Source organism: Parambassis ranga, chromosome 12 (assembly GCF_900634625.1).
Source record: "Parambassis ranga chromosome 12, fParRan2.1, whole genome shotgun sequence".
Taxonomy (NCBI): Eukaryota; Metazoa; Chordata; class Actinopteri; family Ambassidae; genus Parambassis; species Parambassis ranga.
The window spans coordinates 4,548,251-4,574,417 of record NC_041032.1 but is presented as its reverse complement, the minus strand read 5'-3'; the positions used below and the strand labels follow the sequence as shown (position 1 = coordinate 4,574,417).

The following is a 26,167-nucleotide window of genomic DNA, read 5'->3' as shown; positions in this document are numbered from 1 at the left end:
GCTCCCTTCCAGTTTTAATCCGAAGGTTAACAAAAAAACAGTATTTTTTTTTTTTTAAATTGAATCCAGCCCAAAACAAAAACAAAAAACAGCAGAGAAAAGAATGAATTGCTTCGCCTCAGAAGCTGATCCCAAACAAAGCCTGACAGGATTAATTAGGAGGTAAAAGATTGTGTCATCTCACACCTTCCCTCAGCTCCTGCAGTACAAAAACACCCTTTGTTGTTAAAGAATGAATGAATGTACAAAGAACCCATGAACATACTTTTGTTTTGTACTGATATACGTTAACCAGATTATCTCTGGAGAAAATTTTAAACATTTAAATATTGTGCACATCTCGTGCAAGATAACCTCCATAAAAAATCCCATGGTTGTTCCAGGATAAGTCCACTTTTGGCCTACCACTTAGGGAAAAATCATTATATTGCTGAAAAAGAAATTAGTTATAATACACACAGTATTTGTCTTTCTCTTCTAAGACATCCGACTCACCAACTGGCACAGCCCTCTTCCCTCCTTCTCACCACTATCCATGTGAGCGGATCCTTTGTTTCTATAGCTGTGGTCATTTCCGCATCAGTAAAGCGCTGTACCTTGAAGACATAACGCTTCTCTTCTCTTTTCAATCTCAACCTTACAAAAAGGCTTTCCTTCCCCAGGAAGGGGTCTCCTTTTTTTTTTTAAAGCTAGCTTCAGGTTCACTGCTCCTCTATTCTCACGAATGACCTACTATGGTGAGCATGCTACAGTAGTACATCTAATGCATTCTTTCTCATGTGTGGTGGGTATGATGTCAGAGGCCTGCGATGGCCAGTGTAAAGGTGAAGGTGGGGTTTTGATTCAATTATGGAGTCACGCTCTGCAGTCACGGTGACTTTCTCCCACCAGAAGCTCAGCTCTGTGCTGAATTATCTCCTTTTGTAATGGAGATTAACCTCACTAAAAACCGTACTTAGCCTTTTTAACTTCCATATTTTAAACAGGAGCCACGCGGGCCTCGCTAACGAAGCAGTTCTTGCTTCGGCTGCTGAGGGGTTGTACGAGATTTAAAACTGTGGTCAATCTTTGCCTGCTTACAGGCTTTTAAGGGTAATAGGATAAGATTAACGCATTTGCATACTATCGCAATGCATTATTCATGCCGTGTCCGCCTACTATAATTTTGCAGGAGCAGGGCCTTTCTCCTCACTGACTTTAACATCTGGGTGACCTGGAAGCAGGATAGAGCAGCCCACCTGCTCATGCTCACCTGGCACGTGCCATTTAAACAGCGCCGTGCAACATATAAATGTTTCTATTTTTACATTCAGATATTATTTGCTTGTATATCGTGCATATGCAGAATGCTATTTTTTTTACATTATTTTACATATAACTTTTGCATGTTTGCATCTTCTTGTCAGTTTCTAGAAAATGAATCATTGATGCAAAAACACCATTAAGAATACAAGATGATGCCAGTGTTGGCAGACTGTAGACTTTGTTTCAAAGATTTAGATTGCTGTGATGTTATTTGTCAGTCCATTATTTCCAATGATTCAGTCTTTCACTAGTCAAACTCAGTTAAAGTCTTCATCACCCTGTGACAGAGCTGAGGCTCATGAAGGTTAAAATCCTTTTCAAGGGCTTTTTTTCCTCCCATTTTTTTAGCTGGTCATTGAATGCACTGGACTGAATGAGGTATTACACGGCTAGTATAATGAACGTTTTCTGTGCGAGTCAAGTATTTGGATGAGGTTTATTTTGAAAGGCTGAGTGCACTTCACTGCAAAGCATAAATCTCTTCAATGAAAGTGCAAAAGCCTCTCTGGCTGTGGCTTCAAAGTTCAGGAGAGACAACAACACCTGTAGCTGACCGAGTGCTTGTGTGCGATACTGTGTGTGTGTGTGTGTGTGTGTTTAGACTGTCTGAAAGAACTCAGCCAGCCTTCTTTTATGGTCATAGCTCTCTCACCTGCTGAGACCCCTCTTCCTGTTGTTCTGAAGGCGCTGAATGATTCAATGCCCCTAGACACAACATGCGGGTATGTGTGAGTCTATGTGTGTATGAACATTTATCTCGTGCACAGTTCCCAGACAGGCATCAGTCTCTTTTATTGACACCAGTTCTCTGACTGGCTGTCTGAGTATCTGATCATCTCTCTGACTCACCTCAGTCTGCTGGGTATTCCAGCCTCTCCTCACTTGCCTCCTCCCCCTCTCCTCACTTGCCTCCTCTCCTCCTCTCTCCTCTCCTCTCCTCTCCTCTCCTCTCCTCTCCTCTCCTCTCCTCTCCTCCCCTCTCCCTTTAATTGCTCTGCCTGCTAATTATTCCTCTTCCTCAAAAAGCACCTGTAACATTTATGATATGCTCCTCCTGGGAGACTGACTCTAAAATGGACAACAATGCTGCTCTGCTACTTTGGAGGATTTAATGAACGTTATTAAATTAAGAATAACTGCTTTATTTCCCGTGATAGTGAATATATTATTACAGATGCGGTAAACAGGATGAGCCTGTGCCAAATGCATGATGCTGTAGCTGGAAGCTACACACATTTTCACACTGTTTTCAATTGATTTTTTTTTGTAACTTTTATCACATTCACCTTACTTACGTACCTTATGCATCCAGGATTTTCCAGACCTCTGCACAGGTTTTCTCTGTGTTGGTGTTCTCTGTTTTTCCTCTTCCTGACACCAAAAAATATATTCTAAATTATCCTCCTCCTCCTCTTGCCTTCTTTCAAAACCTTTCCTACATTCTGATTTTTTTTTGGAGGAAATTTTAATTTGTGTCTGCAGATATGAGCATGTAGGAGTGTGTGTGCAGATAAGGGCCTCCCTCCCAGAGGAATAATGCATTATTCCCTGCGTGATGCAGAGTGGTGATATGGTAGAAGGGCTTGTCAAGAATGTGATGGGTCTTTGTTACCTGACTTCTTGGTCTTTGCTGCTCCATCTTCCTTTCCTCTCTGCACTCTTTTAAGACTTGTTTGCTCTTGAGAAGTCAAAAATCAGAGAGTTGTTGCTCCAGTGGAGCACACAAGCCACCGTGTTAAAACGTCTGCTGTCATACCACACCTGAGATCACCAGCTTTTTAACTTCTTCTTTTCCCCAGATCTTCACTTCTACTCTTTTTTTCTGGCCTAAAGTCTGATTTCTATTTATTTATTTCCTGTTTGTGCATATATGGAGGTGTGCATCTGATTAATTCTGCACTTGTTTTTAAGCTTTAAGAGACACATTTAAAGGGCCAGAAAGTACAAGTGAACCATCAGCTTTCGGTTGACACAATAGCTGAAAAAAGGCAAACGCTCCATGTAAGTGGTAAACATACTCGAGTGCTTGCAAACACACACATGCAGGCATGCTTGTTTGTGCTCACGTGTGTTTTCTCTGGTCTCTCTTGTGAAAATATTTACACAAGATTCCATGTCTGTATTTTCCTCTCCGAACGGAGGCATCAGGTGTACAAGATGGGAATGGTAATATAATCACCAAAAGGGAACAGATCTGAACACATCTGTACGCTGTCTTCGCTTGTATTTGTATTTTATTGCAGTCTTTTTTTTTCTTGTTTTTTTTTTTTTTTTAAACCACACATGGGGAGATTTGTTTTTTGTTCTTTGAAACACTCAAACACAAGATGCAGGGGTACTGGAACAGTGACTATCTGATTTATTTATTTATTTATTTGAAACAGGGCTGCTGCCATTATTATTTTAATCATTTATTGATATTTTTTTAAATTATTGTTTTTCAACTTTAGCAGATAAGAAAGACAAATGCCTAACAATGGTTTACAGTGTTTTAAATTATTTGTATTAATATTATGAATAAGTGCATATTAAAAACTGCTGCACAAGACAGGACTTGCCATCCTAGAGGCTAATAAAATGGCAGAGACACGTCTTGCAGGAGGACAAGGTTTGACTTGAAGTTGTGAAACAGGAAATTTTGGCTGAACTTAACCAAGTATTATGATTTTGGTGCCAAAAACCTCAAACAGTGATTCAAAAAAAATGTGTTAAATGAATGGTCTAAACTGAGACAATGACCACAATAGGGGTTTTGAGGCCGAGTGTTGGAGGCTACTGTTGGAGGCAGCACCTCATTCCATCATCCACATATGGGCATATGGGCAGGGCAAAGTGGGCGAGTGGAGCTTAGGTATGACGCAAACTAAACTGTGTTTTCACCACGTTGGGAACAAATTTATTTTTGTTGTAAAGTAATTTTAACATGGAGGTCTATGGAGATTGTCTCACATTTGTTGCTTAAATAAATATCTTGCATTTACTCATTTCATTAAATGAGTTAAAACTATACTCTGAGACTGTATACACAATAAATGTGTATGTTTTCTTTCAGCATCAGTTTAGTACACACTGTGAAAAATGGAGCCTGTGCCCAGCCTTGAATATGTTGCAGACAGTGAAGTAATTCCAGATTGATTTCTCTGAGGGCATCCTCCGCCTCAGGAGATGACCGTGTTCTGTTTATCCCCGGGTGCACACACACTCGCCAAGAAATGGTGGATATTTTTTTTTCTTTTTTTTCAGATCATAGCCAGTCTTCCTACCCCTACCTTGGCTCTCTTATCGCCAAACATACATTAGAATGTCAGACACATCTTTCCCCCTCCTGATCTATATCTGCAGAGCCCCTCTCTCGTCTCCAAACCACTCCAGCAAATGTTACCTTTTCATATATAGCTGGAAAAATATGCTTTCCCCCCCCTCCTCTCACCAGTGCACGTGAGGATCTGTAGACGCGATAACCTTCGCTGCTGAACTCCAAATGTCACGTTGGCTAGCCAACCAATGGCATTTCTTTTTCACTGGTTGGTGTGACTCTCTTATGGGGTTCACATCTATGACACTAGGACTGAGCAGATGTGCACACATGAATGAGAATGAGTCAGCAGGGCTCTCAGGTGTAGCTGGGAGAGCCAGGGTAAAATATCATAAAATACCAGGGCGCTTTATCAGATGATCTGAAAAATTACTGAGGTGGTAACAAATTTTTTTTTTTTTTTTTTTTGATGTGTTTATCCAAAGCGTGAAAGCTAATTAGTACAGGAAGCTGATGATGTAGATGATGTCTCCCATGGTCACCGGGAAACTATAGCTCATCAAGCTACTGTGAGATCTAAATGAGACCAATGCGCATCTTTTCATTGTGGATGCTTTGTAGCGCGATACCGCACCTGAATGAAAACCCACTGGTGCTGCTGTGTTTGCCTTGAATGCAACATTAACCTGACATGAAGTGCGGGTTACAGTGATGCTGCTTATTTCACCAGCCCTTGCAAGACTGAAACATGTTGTTCACAGCTTTCAGTGGAATCAAGGCAATCATGCGTTTTGTTTGAATCTCTTTTGTGTGTATGTTCTGCTTCCATGCTCAGAAACACGCTGAACCGAAAGGGCATATCTCAATTTGCATGCTAGGTAAGGTTTTCCACACATAAAGAGAGAATGAGGGAAGATGGGCTGCAGTTATGCTTGTCATTAATATTTCAATACTGCAGTTATTGGTCTGCGCCCCCCGGCCCTTAAGGTTTATCTGTGTGACGGCATATTTAGGGGACTGGGACCATCAATATCCATGGCAGTAGTGCATTATGTAGTTTATTATGGGCATGCTAGGGTTTCCTATCATAGCCTACCACGGGGCCCTCTCAGTGACAAGCTTGCACATGCTTTGTTTTGGTAGCCCTTGCTGGAAAATCTGGATGTGGGTGTGCTAATTTTCAGTATGTCTAAGTGTTATTAAACACAAACTGTGATCCTTTCTAACCTAACAAAGTAGTTTTAGTGCCTAAATGTAACCAAAAATATGTCTCCATGCACCAAGCCTCCATTTCCTCACTTTTGTCTGCTTGGTGTGCAGAGAAAACACCATAAAACGTAGTTGTTGAACTCTTTTTTTATTGCTGCTTCCCCTTGGCCTTCTTTTACTTCTTTGTCCTTTTGTATGTAAATGTTTTGACGTGATTCTTACTTCCTCCTGGCTATGAATGTAAAACCAATTTCAATGATTAGTAAGCTTTCCTTTAGTGCTGGAGCTTCTGTGTCTCCAGGCATTTTCATTGTTGTGACCTTTCAGTGTGAGGTCAGTGTCAGGCCACGTGCACCCAGGGGCAGGTCTGCGCTGGTGGGCTTTTTCTGAGGGATGCCTCGTCTCTGCACTCAGATGTCAGGAGAACGGAGCCCCTCTGTGGCTTCTCCTTATCTGGATCAGAGAAGCAGCTCATCAGCGCCTGCAGCTGCGATCATTCCGTTCAGCCTTCTGGTGCAGAATACAAACCTGGATATTATCAAACAGGAAATGAAAGATTTACAGGAATTCTGCAGCACTGATAGAAAATATTAAACACGTTTCAGAGGGCTTGTTTAATCACACTGGTTTGAATCCTTGATGTTGGACTTACACCTTCATGTTCTTTCTCTCTTTTGTAGTTCCTCTGTTTGAAGAACATTCGGACCTTTCTCAAAGTGTGCCACGACAAGTTCGGCCTTCGTAACAGCGAACTGTTCGACCCCTTCGACCTCTTCGATGTCAGGGACTTCGGCAAGGTGAGTCAAAAATAAGATATACGGGTGTACTTTTTAGGTGCTCTGCATTTGAACTGACACTGTGAACAGTGCTGCCCATAGGCTACGGTCTCACTGCAGACTGTGTTTGGAGACAAGATACTGCTTGTGTTCCTGATAATATCATTCAGAGCTGTTTGAAACTTGGCACGCAGTAGTTTTCCGATCATATCTTGTTAGACAGTCTGTCTTGTTTCGGATAAACTCCACTGTTGGCTGTAGTGTTTGTATTTTTTGCCCTGATTACAATGCAGCGTGTGTGAGTGTTTGTGGATGACAGCAGGCGTGTGTGAGTGAGTTTACACAGTATAGCACTGCATTCCCCTGTGATTTGCATGAGTTTAAATGTAGTTCAGAGTCAAATCTGTCCGTTACATTATCTGTCAGTGTGGAGTTATAAACCCCGATGTGCATTTGGTGTAACACTTCAGGGTCAGCAATATCATTTCATGTCACTGAGCGGCTCTATATTTTTTTGTGCTAACAGTCTGCTGTTATGGTGTGTGTGCATGTGTGTGTGTGTGTGTGTGTATGGGCTCCGCAGTAAAGGTGCCTGACTCATTCACACATCATATTAATTTTATAGAGGTTTTTTTATGGGATATTCAAGTGGATTTTTTTGGTATTTATTAAATGGGTAGTCAGGAGGCACTCGCAAAAGTCTTTCCTTAACTTTGTCTTGGGGTAGGTTTTGGTAATTGGTTCATTGGGTACTCTTTGTGCCAAAACATCCAGCTGTGAGTGTAAAAGGATTTGGACACATTCAACCTAACATTTAAGGTAGTTAAGTATCTAACTACAAATCCTCTAAGATATCCTAAAATATCTCCAATACCAGTTGAACTACCCTGATCCAACCCAGAAAATTCAGTAGGGATTACACGTCCCACCTGGCCTGGGATTGCCTTGGGATACCTCCAGCTGGTGGGTGTATCATGAAAAGCAGCACATCTGCTTTCTTTCCTCAGCTTGTTGCTCCTGTGATCCAGACAAGTTATGGATGAACTAGGTGTCTCTTTAGGTCTGAGGTTGCTAATGTGGACAGTGTGTATATATAAACACTGAAAAAGTGCTCATGGGGTTGTTTTCTGGTAAAGGAGCTGTGGCAGAGGCAGGGGTAGGGATTGCCTGGTAATCCATGATCAGTGTGCACTATAGGCTTCTGAAAATGAATTGTTTCTCCTCAATTTGTAATCCCTTGCTGCAGTGTGTGTATATAGATTGAGGGTTGGGGGTGGGTGTAGTTGGCTTCTCTCTCTCTCTCTCGCTCTCTCTCAGATAAGCAGGCTGTTAAAACAAGCAGCAAGGGCTAGTATGATGTCATTAAATTGATGATGACAGCTGACGCCGGTGTGTCAGGATGGCTTCGGTGGGAATGTTAATACTGTAGCTTTTCAGTTGATTGAACATGTAGTATTTGCACTAAAGCATTGGGATTACTGTGTTGAGGTGAGATATGAACAAACTGTATTGTATCCTCTGTGACTGATTACAACAAGGGCTTGTTCGAAAAGAAGAGTCATCTGCTCATTTATCTAACATATCTAATGCAACGCAGCCACTCTGCCTGCCACGGAGAAACAGAGGGGCCTGAAAAATGGAAGAGGGAGGAAAGAAAGGATGAGACGGAAGAAAAAGGAGACAAGGACTCATTTGGCAGTTTGTAGATAAACCACAGGACGATATCTGAGAGTCAATGAGCTCGCAGTGAACGGTATTAAAATCCAACAGCAGTCAGAATCAATCACATAGGCCCTCCATATGTCAATTTAGAAATTGCTTTTGTATGGTCTCAGCGGTGGCGGGCTTGTCTCACCATTGATTTTCCATTAAGGCCAAACATCACATTATAATATATTGAATTGAGTAGATCCCTACTAATGTGGCATACATTTAAATAGTGAGAATGCCTCATAAACTGAAGATAAAGTGGGATGTTTTATTCCTGCAGTTTGTCTCTTCAGTGCTTTTTGTTTTTTTTTGCGGCTCATTTCTGGATGTGCTTTTTCATCTTTTGTTACCGTGACACAAAAGTGTCTTTGTGCGCACACCAGATAGCAAACAATGGAAATTCTCTAACTTCTGTCATATATATCACAACACGCCATCCTTCATCTATTCTTCCCATATCATTACTTTGTTCGCACATTACATAAAGGATTAAAAGATTACAAGCTCACCATTAAGCTCCCCCAGTCTTCAGCTTTACCGTTGATTGTGTAAACAGAGGTACAGTCCTTCACACATCAAATGGCGGTTTTGTTTAAGTGTAGCATAGTTTTTCTGTCTTTCTGCACTGAGACTGGAATAACAATAGTAACAAATAGCACAGTGTAAACCACAGTATGTTACCACTCTCATGAATGAGGACTTGTTAGAGTAGGATTCTGTCTTCATATCTTCATGGACATGCTGATATTCACACCTGGTCTAGTGCATTGTTATCTGCCACATCTGCAGAACAACAACTGTATGAGCAAAGTTGAATGGACACCATGTGCAGATTAAACTGGTGTGCTTTAGCTGAATAGGTAGAAATTTTGATTCAACAGCCTGCTAGATGCACAGGAAGTCTTCCCTCTTCCAGACCGTCACTTCCAAAACTCCATTCGTTGACTAACTGTTTCAGCGGTAGAGCACGTATTTAGATGGTAACTTTGTGTGTTTATTGGTTTTCCTATTTCAATATGGCAAAACAAAAAAAGTTTAGTGGTCTTCCCAGTTTGTGTCTGTGGAAGAATGTGCCTGTTCTGACCTCAAGGACGCCCACCTGACCTCATCACCCTTCATCAGACTTACAAATGCTTAATGGGCTGGGCAGGGATCCAGAAAATATGGAGGCCAGGTAACGCATATGGCATTGTTGTCTTGCATTTTGGGACACAACACACAAAAAAAACATAAAATGAAATAAAATTTGGTCCCAAAAAGGTAGAAGAAATAATGTCCCTACAGGGGAACCTTACAAAGCTCTCTGGCATTTACACAAGTGCAGCAGAAACTTAGTTGGAGAGAGCTATGACACAGAAGTGGAATTAAAGCAGAGAGTGCTTTTTGATAGCAGCTGCTTCTATAAACATTAATCAGCCCCTGTCCACCTTTTATACCTCCACACTGCCCTGCCCGGGGGACCAAGGGTTCATCTCCCCCTGGCCTCTGGTCGCCATCTCTTCCTCTAATGATGGCTTTTCCCAGGTCACAGGCATAAGGGGGGCTGGGGCGCTGATAAAAAAGTAATTGCGCTTTCCAAACCTCCCCCCTTATACTCTTTCCAATGGGCCTAGCATTGAAACAGATGGGAGCACATAACCTACTTGATGTCCTCTACTGATTTTTATTTTCATTGCTGGATTCATTTCATTCAGGAATACCTTATGGCACTTCAGCCCACTCTCGCCGTATGTTGTCACACACATATCTCCACACTGGCTCCTTAAAACCATCCCCCTTCATTAGAAATTCATTATGACATCATTAAAACAATGAAATACAGCTTATTACAGTAGACCCAAGAGAAGGTTTTCATTTAAACGCCTCCCTCTTTCCGAACCCAGCCGCCTCACCCAACTTATTTTAATTAGCCACCGAAGGAACATAGCTGTCATTTAAATGAACATGGCAATCAGTTTATTTGGCTGTTGCCATGATTAGCATAATTAGCCCCGCACCTGTTAACCATCTATCAACAGTTTGGTAATCTTCCGACTGTGAACGGAAAGCAGCGAAGGGAGGAAGATTTCTGACAGATTTGCCGACTTCATTAAAGGGAATTGTGTGGTTTGTTTGGGATGCAGACGGAGCAGCTTGCGTCATTCTCTATCTCGTCTAAGCAGCCGCGGAGCGAGGGCTTGTGAAGTGTCAGAGTCATCAAGACTGCAGTGCCAAGGTGAATGGATTTTATTTGCGTGCTGAATTTGAATGAACGAAACCTCTAAAAGACAACTGACATTAATGGTTGTGTTTACACACTCAGAAGTGAGTTGTGAAAGTTTTTTTTTTTTTTTTTTTTTTTTTTTTTTTTTAATGTAAGGTGCTCCGAATTTGGTCCACATCACAGCCAGTAATCACCCAAATGCCACAAAGTACACAAAGCAAACCTTCAAACAAAGGCTAATGTGAACACAAACACACCAATCCCCTTATTTAATTTGGACCAACCTTTTTTTTCCCAACACTATCCATCTCCTCTCCGTCCTCCTCTCCCCACTCATTCATCTCGCACCGCTCTCACCGTGAGTGTGTTGTGATAAGACTAAGCCAGCAGCAGGCGAGCCACTATTGTGTCGGGACAACGTGATTGCCATTGGCCGGCGTGTGTTTGATTACCCCTCTCCACTGCCCTGAATTCCACGCACGCTGAACTCTGCTCCTTTCATTTCCTTTTTCCGCGCTCTGCTGCTGAAAATAGCCAGTTGCTTAGCATCCACGCCCAGAGTGCTACTAACATCTGGAACGTGCCTCGGCTACCGTCAGCCCGCCGGCCCTGCTGAATGCTATTTACTGAACTGAGTTTTGACTTCAGTTACACACCCTCACACGTACTTTGTGAACACTTCCAAATATGCAAAACACATCCAACCATTGATCTCTGTTTGGCTTTCAGTGTATATACAAGACTGCATGTCATCAGTTATTTTTATGATAAGCTAGGCTTCTCAAAAATAGCATCATATGTGTCTGATACTCTGTGTGTTCCAGGCTTCTAAGCTTTCATGGCAGTGCTGATGGCTGGTATGGGCCAATCAATGCTGGGCATCTGTGGTCCTAATTTTTGTGTCACATCCCACATTTTTGGCATCAAGTGCACAAGTTAATGAAAAGTTAGTGACAAAACAAGATGAAGACTCAAGCAGTGTTGTTTTTCATTTTTAACTCACATTAATATTGCAATGTGTGAAAATTTTCAACAATATGGCCACCAGACGTGAACAAGTGTCATGGTAAGGGTCTGTCTTGGGGTCTGTGAGGTTGATGCATGACATCGTCATGTGGCTTGTTTTGTTGTATAAAGTGAATAGGGATGAATTACACATGGCCACTGTGTCAATAGTGTGTTGGTACTCGGTACTTAGTGATCTGTGCCTGTCAGAGGGTTCAGCAGTAAGTGATGGTGGGAGGCCTAAGGGTCAAGCAGCCACAGTAAGCTGGTCAGGTGAATGCCTTCTCATCCATTAGTGACCACATCCTCAGCAGCAGACCCCTACTGTCAGGATCCAAGTGAATTTTTAGAGCTAGAATTCTGTGTTACCTCACCCTTGTGGAAATAGGTAAGCACTTTGAGATTTATTGCATAATAAAGTTACATTTGTAAGTAAAGAAATCTTAAGACTCTTGTAAATGTTGAAGCCATAATGTGGTGTTTGTAGTCATTGGTAATGTAATGCAAACATAGAGTATCCTTACTATATTTTCTCTCTAGTACTTCTAGTACTACTGTAGTCTATCACCTAACAGCACACCTCTTGATTCCAGACAACACCCAGTGACCCCCTTTAGGGAGAATTTATCTCCTCCACCTTCTTTAAAAACCCTCCGTCCTGCCTCTGCATACACTTTTGTGGTCACTTTTCCCATCCACGTATACCACTCACTGAGTGTCCATCAGGACCTCCCCTCATCTGAATTTTTTTTTTTTTACATAAAGCTTCCAAGGCACGATCAATAATTCATTCCAAAATGCCACAGTGCTGATGATATTTCTCCTGGCATGAATTATAAATGGGAACTTCCTCCTCCCCTTCCTGCGTTTAGACCCCCTTCCATCTCTCTCAACTCCCACAACCTCATTATTCCCGCTGCTCGTTTACTGCGATGCCCAGGGAAACAGGTGGTTGCTGAGCAATAGGTTGTGGTCCGAGATGGGGTTCAGGGACCGTCGGAAGGTGCTTAGGTTCACTGTAATGATGACTGAGAAGAGCTGGCTGGATGGTGGCTTGTGCTTGTACTGTACTCTGTCCTCTATGCAGTCTAGGTTGTGTGATGGATGGCAAAAAAAAAATATTCCAGATGTCGTAAAATATGCCACTTGTGTGAAGTTTTGGCGCCATTTGGATCGCCTGCTGCTGTCCTTTGCCCTATTGCTTGACTTAACAGTCAAACATTACAACAACAATGGAGATAGATTGATGTGTTTTGTTGTAATTAAAAAAAACAAGTCATTTTAAGTCAAAATGACTTTTATTACAAGATTGTTTTTCTGGTGACGCAAACCACATTCAAATGTTTTGTTAAGAAGCAGTGAAGACATTATCCTCACAGTAAGCGCTCTCTCTTTATTTCCTCTCCTTCCTCGTCCATTTTATTTTGCTACCATTTTCCCTCTGACAGCTTTGAGCAACAGTGTCATTTAAATCCACCAGCACAAAAAGCTTAAAGTGATGAGCTACATAAAAATCATTTATTGAACTTTTTAAAGCCCCGGTGCAGCCTGAATCCTATTGTGGAAATAATTGGCCTCTTTTGTTTTGGGTGGCAGAGAATGTTACTACGCGCTGCTAGAGAAGATGACAGAGATGACAAAAAAAAAAAAAAAAATTGGCCCGGCTCTTTGAAGTTTTTCCATCTCGTTGTTGTGTTGAGTTCCCCCCAAAAAAGGCTTCTGGGGCGCGATCATGGCCCTTCTCCTCATCGCTTTTTATGATTGTGAATCATTGGTCACTGAAGGGCGTGTCCCTGTTGTTAAGGTGCCGGCTTTTGCAGCTCTGCAGGACTGAAGTCAGGGGGATAAATAGGAAGGGCCCCTGCAGAGCAGGAGTCTGTGAATTCATGGCAGCATGTGTGAGCTCTCATTATCTCTCCTCCTACCCCCCACCTCCTTCCCAAGGCCCCACAGGCGCAGCTATGATGGACAGGTACATTCTCTGAGGAATCACTGGCATGAAAAAAAGAAGAAAATCACCAAAAAAAAGAGAGGAGTCCGTCCTCAATCATTTTTTTCATTGCATAGGGATTACGCACATATAGAGCTGCAGGACGAACCCACTGAGCTCATAAATCAGCCATATTGTGCACAAGTTTGGATGTGCCTTTAATTTATATACCTTGGATTATATAATAATCCCGTATTTGCTTTCAAATTGATGGTAATTTCCCAATCCGCCACTATTACGCAGCAAACACTGGCTCAGCTCCTTATTACTGTTGAAGACATTTGGTATGCGGAGCACATAAATGCAAAGGTAGCTGCATGATCATCAGAATTAAGCTGCTTTTCAAAAACCATGATTAAATCATGAGTATTACCAAATAGCAGCGTATTTGTTGACAAAAAAAGAGGGGAGGGGGTTGGCTAGCAAAACTAGAAAATACAGACAGATTGCACAGATTGATTTTGTTTTTTTTAAATGAAATCAGAACATTGTGTTTGTATTTATATGATTTTTTGTTGTACTGCACTTATTAGTATGAAGCAATGGATTTGTAATACCAGTTGGCAGAGACAATAAAAGAGAAGCACTGCCAGTTAGTTGCACCCTACCAATGTTAATGGACCATGTGTTCACTGACAGATCTACCAGGCAGTCATTAGAGTTTGGCTTGGACTCTAATAGAGACAAGCTGGAGATCTCAGCTGTGCGAACATGAGAGTAATGTTTCAATTTAGGTATTTAAGCATATAATATGAATCACTGACAGTTCAAGGTTGTGTTTATACCTGATATATGTGAACTGTAAAAACATACACACACAAATAAGAGTAGACATATCAAGTCATTCCCTGTGCATCCATGAAAATGGCACGCATCGCCCTGTCTGCAGTATAGACTGTATATAAAGATAGACAACACGAAATAGTTTGTGTCTTGTTGAGTACGTCCTATCAAGCTTATCTGTTATTGTTGACTAAAAAGAGACGGAGCAAGGTCATGGCCAGCAGCCAATGGACTTGTGCTGAATTTGCTTCTCATCCAAACCAACGATTTTCAGGATCCACCTTGGTCATTTGGAGTCCATTGTGGAAAGCTTTAGGACATGTATGATTGTTGTCAATCTATAAAATTCATGACCTGGATTTTGTCATTTGGACGAAAAAGACCAACTTTTTTTTGTAGTCAAGAGGAATCATCAACCTTAGTCATTTGCTTGTGAATAAGGTCTCAGAGGTTTGCTATGACCTCTGACTTAGGGATGATTCCCTTAAAGTATGATTTATTTAACCTAAGTCTTTTACATGATTTAAAGCAGAACAAAAGCACAAAACCTTGACAGCATTATTGTGATCAGAAAGAGATTCTAGAACCTTTTACCAGGTTCAGTCAAGCACATAAATGCAGGATTATCACCTCGCTCTGATCAAATATTACCGTGTCAGATATGCATGACTGTAGAAGTGGAAATAACCACTTCACTCAATTGGAACATCGACAGCACTGTCTGTGGAAGCCATTAAATTTGTCATTGCTTTTTATACGGTCCAGTTCATCAACAGGGGCACATCAAAGTGCTGGATGGCACACATAGTCTCAGGCAGAGGTGGACACTCAAACATACACACACACTGAAGCCCAGGTCCATAAAATCTCTGCCGGAGCCATTGCTCTCTGATTCCTCGTATCAAAGGGCTGTAAAATGGAAATTAGGCTGAATGGATGACATGGTCTCTCATTACCCGCAGCATGGATTATAGAAAGCTGTAGTAACACCTTTGTGCAATGTGACACACTGATATTGGCAAGATGCTTGAACCCACTTACCTTTATACAACCTCCTTTCACACCCTCCCTCTGCCAGATTGCGCATCGTTCGGTCAAGATGTCCTCCTTTGCTTTGTTTTCTCACCTTTTTTAAACATTTCCTGCTCTATCTCTCACCTCTGATCCCTTATGGTCACAATTATTGTGTTTTTACCTGTGGGTGTAGCCTGCGTTCAGCGTGGCACATGGTGATTCGATACGGCTGATATAAAAGCTAGCAGCACAGAATCCTTATTGTGCACCGTCTGGGAGTTTGCCAGGTGTTATAAATGCCCCCCGCGGCGGCCACTAAACCGATTCCCCCCTCTGTGCTTCTATTCATTTATTTCTCTGCAGGTGTGTCATAGCAAGTAGCAATGATGCACAGCCCTTATGCTGCCACTGGGGTGGACTGCCTAGTGTGTAGTTAAAAGTAAAAACTTTCCATTTACTGATTTTATGTGTATGTGTGTCGCATGATGGCTAGGAAATTTGAGGTAAACAGAAAATAGCATTGTTAGCAGTAGCTTTTATATTCATTTTAAATGGCAAATAGGTGTGTAGGTGTGTGTAGACTTGAGGTTTTGAGTGCCTTCTCTTATTCATGGAAAGTTTACTCTGCACATTTCAATGGCATCAAGCTGTGATGTCATATCAGTCAGATTGCCTGATTTTATAGATTGGTTGGTATGGGTATGTCAAAGGGTTAAAAAAAATGTGTGCCAACTTTTTAGGGCTGAGAAATAAATAATTTTGGCAAAGTGCTCTGAACCAAATCCACATAGACCTTAAAGGTAGGGTAGGAGATTTCCTTCTGATGCACTTTTTGTTAAATTAGTGTAACTTCTCTTTACAATCCGACAGCAACCGATTTGTTCGGCAGTTTCGCTTTAAAATGAAGAATATTAATCATCTGTAGAAGCTGTAAAATGCTAAAAACATCAGCCAATCCTGCAAGGCGCCCCTGCGCGTAGAGTTGGCTGGTTGTCACTCTCTTTCTGCTCTGCTCGCACCAGAGAGGTACGTGCATGATGGCCGAAGTCACAGACTGGTTGGGAGGCGTGGCTTCGGGGTGAGCTCCGAGAGAAAGGGGCGTGTGTTTACTTTCAAAATCTGGCTGACTCTCACTGAGTTTTCAAAATCTCCTACCCTACCTTTAATATTAAATAAATGTTAAACTGCAAAACAAAAATCTTTGGAAATTCGGAAAATGCAGAATGTGCATGTCAAATGTCTTTTTGGTGTTCAAAATCATAACTATGATAGATTTATGTGGCACCTAACCTAACCCTAAAGTGATGTTTTCAATTCACGTATAACAAAGTAAATGTAGCAATGGAAGACATACTATGCCCCAGCCTTGTGTGTAAATGTTCCTATATGTCGATTCTGCAGTAGGTGACTAATAACTATGTAGATATCAAGCACTCACTCTGTGCTGGTGATAGACAACACTGTGTCTGTGAACCAGTCATTTATTTACTGTCTGAAAGTCAGGTTCTCACACACTGTGTGGTTTCCATAATAGCAATATCCAACACCTATATTGCATACACATGGGTGACCCATTAGGCATGCAAGGATTTCCTTGGCTGATAGGACACATCATCATGGTGAGTTGTTTTGGACCTGCATAGCAGTAGTGTTCTCTTAAGAACCAGTTGACTGCAGGATGGCAGCTTTGTAATAGATGCATGTCATCTGCATAAATGTGCAAGAAAGTATGCACCCACTGTTAATCATGCCTGAGAAATCTCATTTTTTTTTCAGGATCCTAGATGAACTCACCGTTATCCTAAAGCCATATGATGTTACACACATGTGTTACATTGCCACACAGAAAATAGGTACAGCTGTGTGAGGAGGATAAAATAAACAAAGCTTATACCAAAAGTAACAACAGGTGCTGACACTAACCTAGTTGGAATGATTCACATGAAAAACTCCATTCCATTTTAGTGAGATATTTTTATGGTGCCATGTCTTACTTGATGGAACTGAGCCTGTGTCAACAAAGCAGGTTTCACCTGTGCTATTTCTGTGTTGTTTACTTAATAACACCAACAATGCACATCAAATGCAAAAATTACTTGAACATTTTAAACTATAGATAGAAGTACAGCTTTATGTGACATAGAAGGCCTTTTTTAAAGAATCAAATATTCTGGAGACCTTTTCTGACATTTATTTCCCGTCTCCCAAACGTAATACTCAGTTATGTGTGCGTGCTTTCATGTGTGTGTACATGCCTTGCCCCCATGCTGTTCTCCGTCTGCCTTGCCTGCAATTACCAGTAGAGAGAGTGGCCATACACAGCTACCTGCTCATCATACCAGAGCCAGGGCCCAGCCCCGGACAAAGCACGCACAGCAGCTCCTGCCAGAGACTGCATTATGGAGATTAGGGTAAAAGATTGACAAAGAAGAAGAAGAAGGGGGACCGGCTCAACGAGAGCAGCAAGGCTTCGGGGAAGGGAAATTAGTTTGCTTCTGGATGCTCCCTGAAGGCTCAAGGAGAAGGAGGGAAAGAAGACAGAGGAAGGATTAGGAGAGGAGAGATAGAGGGAGACAGACAAGAGAGCGAGGGAACAGAATAATCTTGTCAAACTCACAGAATTCTGGATCAGTACTGAAATGATTGGAAAAGTAATTAGCAACAAAAATCACAAGCAACTCATTTTCCAAGTTGTGTCACAGTTTTAGTCACCATGGGCTAATTTTTTTTCTACCCACGAACACGTCATCTGTGCTATAGATTTTTAACTATTTGCATTATACAACCAGGAAGCCATTGAATGGTAATGTGACCTCAAATAATGAGAATTGATTTGCATGGTGTTGGAAGTTATGTTTGATGTGTGTGAATATGACTTAGTAGGGTTTTTTCCATTTAATTTCATATGTAATATGATTTTTTTTTAACATGGTGCAGTGTTTGATGGTTTTTATTGTTGTCTAGCTCTGGGGACAACAGTGGTGCAGTGGTATAGCAGGGTTGTCTAGTAACCGGAAGGTTGGTGGTTCCTCCTCCCTAGTCACTGTTGTGTATTCTTGGGCAAGACACTTCACCCTAGCCTGTGGCATGCCTTGTATGACACTGCTTGGCAGCAGCCGTAAAGAATTTCCCTCTGGGATTAATACAGTATCTAAAATAAAAAAAAATAAAAAAATAAATGCTCCCCCAAAAAAGGGGGCCGTGGGGTGGAAAGGGTTAACCAATCAGTAGACATCGACTGTAAAAATGAAGAGGGTTTGGCTAATCTACAAAACGTCAATTTTGATCACAGGTCGCAAGGCAGTCAATATTTTTGTTGAAGATGATGTATTCAAGGACCTTTAGAATTTCTTAACAGTTTACAGCAGCAATAATTGCCTGTGTAATTTTATCATGTTATCTATCACAGCATGCATTTCTAACTTGCTGCTATGTTCTAGGTTCAGTAATGTGGTATTAAGAAACAATCTGCATTTCTGCCCTTCTCTTGAAGTGACTTCTGTGCAGGGGTTTCTCTGTGAGCTTGATGAGACATGTCGTCTGACTATGCAGGGCTGAGGCAGACAGAAAGAGTGATGAAGTGAGAGGACGCCCGCAGAGAACCAAAAGGCAGACTGAGGTGGCGCAGGCTGACACGGAGATAAAAAAAAAAAAACACTACCAGACAGAGGTCAAGTGTTTGACAGGGAAATAATATTGGAAGATCAAAGTTCGAGGTAGAAAGTTAAAAGATATAGAGAGGAGAAGACAGGCTAATTGTATAAGACAGGAATTAGAGATTGTAGACAAAATGGAGAGGAAGAAAAGACTTGGAATGAAGAGTGACATCGCTGTCATTCCTATTGTGGTTGGAGTGTGTTCACTCAGCTGGGCACCTTGGTGCCCTTTGTGATAAAGCGGAGTGGTTTCAGTGCAGTCAATGGCAGGGAGGATAGGAAGCTAATGGCCAGACTGGGCCTGTGTCAGCCCTAAAAGGCAACAATCAATAACTCCCTCAGTTTAGCCCCGAGAGTGCTGGAGCTGCAACATAGCAACATGATGTATCGTTGCGTGTGGCACATGCTGGTTTCTCTACCTAATTATTTTATAATCCCCCTGGGTCACCTAAAGGTTCAACGGGTTTACAAATTAGCAACACATTTTAGGCCAAAAAGCAGTTTCTGAGATATATGATTGAAATATTTGAGCTTTATATGGATGAGTTTGAATCCTCACTTCTTGATGGTAGCAATCATGACATGCCATTTTGGACAGTGCTGTATTGCCATTTTTTATTACCGGACAACAAAAATACCATCGTCTGCATAGAAGCTGACCTCCACATACAGTATATTGAGAATTCCATCAGTCCCTTGAACATGTGGTTTGTTCCCACAAAGGAGGACACTGTAGCACAGATTTCTGAAATCCTATCCACTGCTGAAAATGCTACGGAAAACCAAATGAGTATCAGAGGTGGAAGAAGTAGAACTCCTCCTTATATTCGGCAGATGATTTCATTTTCGGCATCGATTCTGTGGTTAGGCTTAGGGATTATATTACAGGATTAGTTACCATGGGTACAACCTACTGTCTCATTGCGATTTGCATTGAAGTCTATTGGACTGCCCTTCTCCTGCCAAAATGACACAATCAGTGTCATTTATGATGCGTTTACACATTGCAGTACTTTTATTTCAGTCTACAACCACAACAAATTTCACTCAATCATCACAGTAATCTGTTTTTGTGTATTGAGGCGCTAGTAGACACACAAGCTTGAGGTTAAGGTTATGACTGTGCTGGTGCGGAAGTCATTTTTTGCTCAGGTTGTTTATGTACTCCCTTTTTTCTCACAAAGAGAAGCATTTGTTGTTAAGCTGAGCACTGTGGGATTTGCACTGTTATGCAGCAAAAGGTGCCAAGCTGTGCACAATATTAAAAGGCCAAAAGTACAATTGGCAACTACACCGCACCTGCAGCACTGCTCCAGTATGGACAGCAGAGTGATTTTAGAAGGTTAACACACTCACACATACACACACACACACACACACACAGTAGGGACTTTGTTAGCCTGCTGGCACAGTCAGACTTCCCGGTACGGCATGTTTCCACCCTGAGTTAGAACAGTGTGGTTGTTGTGCGTGTGTGGCAGCATTGTGTGGACATATGCATGCAGTCGGTAGTCACACTGGATTGTATTCATTAGACTGTTGAGCATGTCAAACAACCGAGTTGTGTTCTGAAATCTGCACTATAAAAAAATATCCACAAACTTAAAATATATTCAGCATTAATGCTTTCTTGTATAAGGAGGAGTTGTTTAGTGATTCTTTAAAGAAACCACACACGCTACACAAACTTTGCTCTTCTGAATCTTGCCACAGTCTTTGGGCACATTATAAAACAACTAAAGGAATTATGGAGGTTCCCTAAAGCCAAGTCTCAGCCACACTGCTAGTTTTTTTTTCTTTGCTTCTTCCAGAAACAGAACAAGTAGCCGTGCTGCACTGTTCTGCTGGCAGTCTAATCTATCACCTCCTCCTTCTGGCTTTTCCAATATAGCTTGGTTCTGTTGTTTTCAAAAGGGATTCTGAGCTCATTCTGTGCTGCACTGAGGGATGTTTAACAGCATCTGAAATGCCTGGTGTGGGTTGGCTCCCAGAAATGGAAAATCATTCCTTTAGTGCAAAAAGTCTCACAAACCAGAGAGAGTTGTTTCCTTTTTTTTCTCTCGCTCTCTCTGTGTGGAAGGTCCGGCATTGATCTCGCTCCTCGGGTGTCCACTGCACTGCACATGTTGTGTGGACGGATCTGATGCAGGAGAGAGAGGGTGGGAAAGGGTAGGTGGGCTTTGGCTCATAAACATGGAAACAACAATAATGCCACACACAGAGGCAAACTAAAGTGGCTTGACTTCATTTACAGGCAGGAATTCAGTCATTCACTGTCCCTTTTGACACGACTTCATTTGACTCAAGTGACTCAGCTGAAGAGGGCATGATGTCTACAGCCTGAAGTGTGTGTGTCACTGTGTGTGTGTGTGTCAGTATGTGAACGAGCAGGAAAGGGGCTCTTTGTGTCACTGTGAGCCAGCCAGCACTACTATCGTCAGCTTATAATGGCATTTGACACCATGCAGGAGTTAGCAAGAGGAAGAAAAAAAAGCAATGGTGCTGTCTGTTGCCTGAAATAAGGATTAATCAATTAGAACAAACAAAATTCCTGCAAAAATGCATTCAATATGTATATATTGTAATTATTATTAATTAAGCTTTATGTGCAAAACATTGTCATCATCATTTGACATCACATCTAAGCTGAGCCAACAGCGTGACTTTCTGCTTGTCCGTCTGTCTATCTACTAGTTTTTACGCCAACCATAAAATATCGGTAAATACAAAATATAATTCTTATGGCCTTTAATCATATTTGGCAATATATGTGCTACAAGTGTGATTAGCTCCTCCTCTCTTTCCACAATTATACCTATTTCAAGTTAGTAAACAGTAGTATGTCTCATTCAGGCCGGTGACATAATCATTTTACACTGTAAACATGCTTGAAATGAATCATTTCCACATTAATAAGGATATGGGACTGACTTCCTGGTGCATCAATTTCCATACAAACCAATATAGAAATGCAAAATCTGTAGGGAAATAGTTGTAGAACTTTCCTTGAATATGGTCTGCAACCAACATGAAAGTAGCAACTTCCAAAGTATTCAGATTATTTTAAAGTTTGAGTGAAGTGACAGGAAGGACGGTAAATAGATGTTTTCTTGCTGCCCATGTACCCTCAGGCCCTTTAAAACACATCAGCTCATATCAAAGAGTTTCTCCGCACAACTAAACATTTTCATTTGCCTTGAACAACAGCACTGATACCTTTGTATTACTCAGCACTTTGATGTAAAATGCAGTGATATTTCACCTTACTGTATATGCTGAGGCAATGCAGAGGAAGATAATGAGATTTATGTAGCCTGGGGGAAATGTGCAGCTCTCAGATCTCTCTCTTTCTCTCTCTCTCTCTCTCTCTCTCTCTGTTGTGTTTCTTATATATTCTCTATAACTTTCTGTGCTATCCTGTTAAAATAGTTTATGTATGAATCCTTGAAAGGCACTTAGATTTCTGATTAAATCTTGACTTTTTCATGGACTCAGAATCACGACAGTCTTGGTCAGCACTGGTGAATATAATGCACATACATGCATACATACATACTGTATAGCCTCTGCCTTATTAGCTGCAGAGTCATCTCGCAGGTGGGCCGACCTGGGTCAGCTAAGCTAAGATAATCTGCCTGCATATAGAGGCAGGGTGGAAAGTATAGGCCCGTGTCCAGAGGTCAGGACCCGCTGCAGCTCACAGGGGGTGTCCCTTGCACCCCCCTCTGATGACCTTGACACACTTTCTGATTCTCCTGCATGCCAGATTTACTGATTTAAGTTTCAGCAGCTTGTTAGTTAAGGTTTCGGTCAGATACAGGTCTGTGTCAGGGCCTTGGGGGGGTTAGGAGGGGCGGGTTCTTGTGCAGACCACAAGGTGTCCTGGTGAATGAAAAAAAGTGTCACAAACATATGTTTTATTCATTTTCCTTAATGTTATAGCAGGACCTAATAATATACAGATAATTATGTATAGTATATTTAAGACATAAAAAGGTTCATGCGTGCACATGTCTTAATTTGATTATGAAATTCTCATTCAAATCACTCAAATATGACCTCAATCAGGCTTTGTTAATGGTATTCACATGGCAGCGTCTTATTCTGAGTGTTCTCTTATTAGGGTTAATATTGACGTGCTGTGCATGTAAACAGTCATAGTCATTGTCATTCAATGGAACCAACTCGTGTGTGTTTTCTTTTTAGTATATACTACAGCTGCCCTCAACAGTCCACCACTGTGCATCAAATATGGGCATGCTAAGTCGTGACACTATCTCACCATAACCTTTTGAACCATCTCACATCTGTCCTTGTCCTTAGTACCAGATGGTCCTATAGGCTTATCTTGCCCAGAGATGCACATACTGTCAAAAGGCAACCTTTTAAATTCTTTCATGCCTGCTCAGTCAAAATACATGTGTTCTGGTGAGCAAAAGCATGTTGGCTTGCAAAATAAAAGTGGTGCCTTGGCGTACTGGTCTGACATGCTATGATGTAACAGTTATAGGCATGCTAGAGTGCATAGATTGCCTTGTTTGTGCTTTAAATGAGCTCATTTTTGTTAAGTTGGTCATTTTAACATGGAAAATCTATGGGGATTGGCTCATTTTTTTTGAGCCAGCCTCATGTGGTCACTCAAGGAACTGCAGTTTTTAGTTCTTTAACTACTACTTTAAATGTTTCAGCCCCTGAGCCTCATTGTGTGTTTGTGAGATGGTCCGCTTTCTACTTTGTTGAAGGTTTTAAAAGTTTAAATATTGCATATTGCACACTTGATATTACCTTACAGCAATTTCAGATTAACACCAGCATTAGACATGTGAGTCGCTCATGCCAAAAAAATGTATCAATTCCCATATTACGCAGAGAATTGTGTTAACCTTAAATACCCCCATCAGTCTGAGTGTGTTTTTTAATTATGGGCAGTATTTCCGCAGCAGAGGATGGATTCGTTACATTGCATGCTGATACGCTGCAGAGTCATGATGTTAATAATGTTAGCCGTTGCGGTGTGATCGCTTGGAGCTGATGGCGTTGGGTGCCGGAGAGATGACAATGACACAGAACTCCGTGACGAGAGACAAAGAGACAGCGCAAGTTTGTGACTGTGGCAGATTTGTACTTGCTCACCCCTACACCTCTTCATTTCCTCCTACCCGCGGCTCCTGACCTTAATAGCCGCCTTTTTTTTTTGCTGTATGGCTGGAAGGTGGCACATACGACAAGTGCAGAAAGAAAAGCACAGAGACGTGTGCGGTTGCTCCTCAAGCTCTGACATCTGAGTTTTTGTCTGACCTTTTATTTTTTTTAGCTCGTGGAATGTTTTGGGGCAACTTATTTACAATTCTTTGAGTTAAACAGGATGTTTTTTTTTCCTTGCATACGCGGGAATGCTTTCTATTTATGTAACCTCTGGCTTCTGATGTTCTGGATTTGCTCCCTCAAGAACGTTTTTAACCTTACAGATCCCTCTTGCCATCTTGCCGTCTTTAAGGCCAAGCTTGTCACTCCCTTATGGCATATGATCTGGGATTTGATGGCGCTTCCCTTCCCCCGACTTTATAATGAGCTTCCTCCTCCTTTATTTTTTTTCCTGTTCTCTTTATTCATGTATGCGGCTTCATCTATTAGCACATTTTGCTTTAATTCTGTTTTTTTTTTCTTTTTTCCTGGAAGGAGAGGCACATCTTCTTCCTGATGTACCAGGAATGCAATAATGTCTGTCACCCTCAACATCTGTGTAATGAGACTGAAAGAGAAGCTGAAGAAGGAAGAGTTTTTTTTTTCTTTTCACGTCTATAGATAAGGTCTCCGGTGGGTTGTTCTTAACACAAATGAATTCAAAATCAACAAAAGCAGCGGGTTGTTTTCTAAGGATGCTGTTTGTGGAGGTGGCAGATAGGTTTTTGTCTTTACTGACACAACATCTTTCCTTTTGTGAACGGGACCTGGCAGAGACAAACAGCTTGTCACAAAACAACCTCGACTGATAGTGTTTCATAAGGTAGAGGAAAAAAAAGAAAAAAATGTGTTTTCTTTTTGTTTTTTGTTTAGTTTTGTGGAACAAATGAGTCCATCTTATTCCCACAATGTTATACTTGGCTTCTTATTTAAAGCATTTCTATAAGGGTGCTGACATAGCAGCATCAGCTTTGTGCTCTGAAACTACAAACAATAAAAGAAAACACCACAGTGGGACTTTACTTCAGAAGCGACAAAAGATCAGCAGTGTGTGTGTGAGGGAGAGAGAAATGGGGTGAAAACCAAAGATATCTCAATGCTGCAGTCATCATCGGAGCCTTTATTAAAACCTGCCCTGCCTAAATTCAACTAATCTGGTCTGAATTGGCCAGGTACACTTGGGAATTGATTTGTCGAGCCCGGGAGCCGTCCTGTGAATTGCAATGCTAATGATGGGGCTGAATGGGCTTCTGTTCCTGATAAAGGCAGATTTAATGGAGATATTTCACACAGAATCATTTATCAGGAACTGACAGGCTGGCAGGCAGTCAGGCTACCACACCCACTCACAGAAAAAAATACTACATGCACCTTGATTGGCATGGTCCCTTTCTGGAAGTGCCTGATCCTTGGCGACATGACTTTTATCTGCCCGTAGCAGATTAACTCAATTCAGTTTAAGGTGAGAAAACACAGCATCGTATATATCAGGAAGGATCAGAGCTTATTTTTGGCACTAGTGAACCATGACATACAAAAATGAAAAACAGGCTGAGAGGTTTATAAAATGCAAGTGTGGGGAAGCACCTTGAAGTAAGTCATACAGAAGATCACTGATTTAATCAGACTGGTCAGAGGGTTTTCTTGTACAGGTGTACACTCATGGAGGTGCCCCATCAGCAAGTGTGTATTTTTTGTATTGAGGTGATATTTAGAAGCACTTTGTTGTTATAAACAGAGACAAGATGACAGTAAGGTGTGTGAATACACTGCCGTTGCTACTAGTCAATATTAGTCTACGGAGGCAGCAATGTAACATGCATGCATTTCTATGAGACTCAGCAATAAACATGTTTACAGCCCATACAAAAAAAGTCCCATTCATCATTAGTGTGGAAATAATATATTAACACAAAGATACTGTAGTAGAAATATAATACAATAATAAAAACAAATAAAGAAAACAATACTAAAATCTAAACAAATACACTAATAAGTTTTAGATCAATATATTTATAATGTATTATAATATATATGTATATATGTATATATAATACATAATTCAAATTTATAAAG

At 41.3% G+C, this 26,167-nt stretch overlaps 1 protein-coding gene across 1 annotated transcript in view; it reads left to right on the top strand.

The window, feature by feature from the left end:
* Positions 1-26,167, top strand: part of LOC114443437 (guanine nucleotide exchange factor VAV2-like) — a 120,964-nt gene that overhangs the window by 39,619 nt on the left and 55,178 nt on the right. The window contains exon 2 of the mRNA XM_028417453.1: positions 6,451-6,567. Coding sequence (XP_028273254.1) covers positions 6,451-6,567 — 117 coding nt within the window. The remainder of the gene's footprint in view (positions 1-6,450; positions 6,568-26,167) is intronic.